This window comes from Cyprinodon variegatus, unplaced genomic scaffold (assembly GCF_000732505.1).
Source record: "Cyprinodon variegatus isolate N-32 unplaced genomic scaffold, C_variegatus-1.0 Scaffold3357, whole genome shotgun sequence".
NCBI lineage: Eukaryota > Metazoa > Chordata > Actinopteri > Cyprinodontiformes > Cyprinodontidae > Cyprinodon > Cyprinodon variegatus.
Window position 1 is genome coordinate 2,706 of NW_015153810.1, and position 2,425 is coordinate 5,130.

Sequence of the window (2,425 nt, forward strand, 5' to 3'; positions counted from 1 at the left end):
GACAGAATATAGATTATAACTGTATATAGCCGGACAGAGGAACTGACCTCATCAGATAAACTACAGAGAAAAAACATCAGTTCTGACACTCAACAGGCAGCTAATATTAAGGTGTAATAAACTCACAACATCAATGATAACTATCCTAACCCCATTCAAATCAAGACACCGATGTATCATTGCTAGCGATGGACTGCGAAAGATTGTTAAACGTCAGCATCAGACGGTGTTTAGCTGTTGGCGCCTCCATGCGACGTATAAGGTGCCCTTTTTCCAACCTGTGAGCACCTGCCCCCAAATATGTCTGTGCACGCCAGTGCTGAGCAGCCTGAGGAAATACGATTGTGGGTAAAAAACACAAACAAACCTCATATTCAGGTTTTAAAATGGAGAAAAAATATAAATCTTTTTTGTTTTCCATAAATATTAATTTACTGCATCCTGAGTATCCCATCTTAGCTGCTCCTGCAGCACACAGATTTAGATTTGTTTGTAAAACTATTTAATCAGTTCAGCTCCATAGTTCTTAATATATAATAGTTTTTAATACTTTTTGAAGGTTTTACATAATTTCTAATCAGTTTTATTCATTGTTTACTCATTGTTTTGTTAGTTTTTCCCTCGGTGCATACTGTTATTTCACTAAGACGGTTCAGTTTATTTTGTATGATAGCAAAGCAATGCTAAAAGCTCTTCAGAAATGTACGTCTATTGGTTTACAGAAGGCGTACTTCCATCAGTACGCCATATTGGTGTTAAAAATGTGAGTTTTTATTTCTAAAGGAAATGTTTCTCTCTCACAATAACTCAGGGTGACGGAGGAAGTCACAGCCAAGCTGCTGAAGAGCGCCTACCATCAGATAGAGCGGGACGGGATCCTGGCCACCAGGCTGTGTACGCACAAGGACGACGTAGAGCTCACCAACCAGAACAAACTCCAGCAGCTGCCAGGTCTGAATATCCTCCCTTATTTCCCTTCCTCACACTGATGCAGGACCAACCGGACGCCGCTGGAGTTCTGCTCCCTGAGCCTAAACTGAACAGTAAACCAATTAATCGGCTTCCACCTGAAGGTGTTTTGCTTTATTTCGTCTCCACAGGATGCAGTTTTCAGCTTCTTAGAAATGTTTCCAGTACGGTGTAGTAGCTCTATGTGTTAAAACCAACTCTCCCGTTTGGCTCAGAAAAACGTCTTTGCCACTTTTTGCTCAAGTTTCATATAAAGTGAAATAAGTTCAGTGGAAAAAAACAAAAAACTAAAAAGCTAAACTCAAATCAAAGCTCAGATGACCCAGCTTTCCGACAGCATTTAAACGCACCACGCAGACAGCAATCTGGTAGCTCTCTGGATATGGAGGACCAGCTCTACCACGTTTAAAATTAAATGCAGAAATAAATAAATGCTCAATAAACAAGTATAAAATTAAATGCCCCGAAAAAATAAAATAAACAAATAAATTTGGGTAGAAATTAAATTATACAGCGAGACATAAATGTATGAATCCCTCTTAAATAGCTTCTTTATTCGCCTTTGTAATAATTACCTTATTTATTTATTGTCCGTTATAATCTTCATTTTTATGTATGAATTACTTATTTTTTAAGTATTTATGTGCATTTTATAAGTTTGTCTATTTTATTCTTCCTTTGTATTTTTTTTACCCTATTTATTTCTGCCTGTTTTTATATTTCTGTCTGCATTTCTGCCTCATTATGCAAATAAGGGGCGTGTCTTAGCTTAGCTAACTTTAGCTTTCGTTTAGTCTGTGTGCTTCATGTGATTCTTTTGAATTAATTTAATGGTTTAGTTTTGTAATTATCAAATTTTTGTCTTATTTTTTTATTTATAATTTCACTATATTTCTTTTTTGAACACACATTTACCTGAAGTTATGCACAATATTATATATCTAAATTGTAAATCCATCATTCCGGACACAAATCGTATTTAAAAGCAAAAAAAAAAAAGCCCCTCCAGAGTGTTGCTTATTTCATCCTTTTTATTATTTCCTTTTTAACTGGGGGGGAAAAGAGCTTTGTCTCCCTAAGTCGGTGTCCCTGATTGTAACTGTTTGACAACACTGCATGGGATTCACCGCTGGCCTCTTCCCCACGCCGTTTGCAGAGAGATGCTGTGGGAAATCTACCGATATTGGTCTGAATGCAGCGTTGTGCTACGTTCAGATCGCACGCAGCAGGAGCAGCAAAAACGCTCATGCTGCTTAATTTTTTATGTTTATACAAAATTAGTTCTGACGCCCGGCTGAAGGATCTTTCTGCTCTAGCTGCACAGTGGTAAAGTGGGTCTGATGCGTGTTGGGCGGAGCTACTCTATCCTTTCTTTGCCTGGAACAATGGCAGCTATATTTGCGTAGCCTCCTGAGACCATCCTGATCTCGCGAGCTTTCAAGGTTTCACTCGCAGA

General features: G+C 38.2%; 1 protein-coding gene across 1 annotated transcript in view; it reads left to right on the plus strand.

Moving 5' to 3' along the window:
- Positions 1-1,155, plus strand: part of LOC107081201 (ATP-dependent DNA helicase PIF1-like) — a 3,388-nt gene extending 2,233 nt beyond the window's left edge. The window contains exon 3 of the mRNA XM_015369402.1: positions 812-1,155. Within this exon, the coding sequence (XP_015224888.1) occupies positions 812-989 (178 nt within the window). The 3' untranslated portion in view covers positions 990-1,155. The remainder of the gene's footprint in view (positions 1-811) is intronic.
- The last annotated feature ends 1,270 nt before the right edge of the window (positions 1,156-2,425 follow it).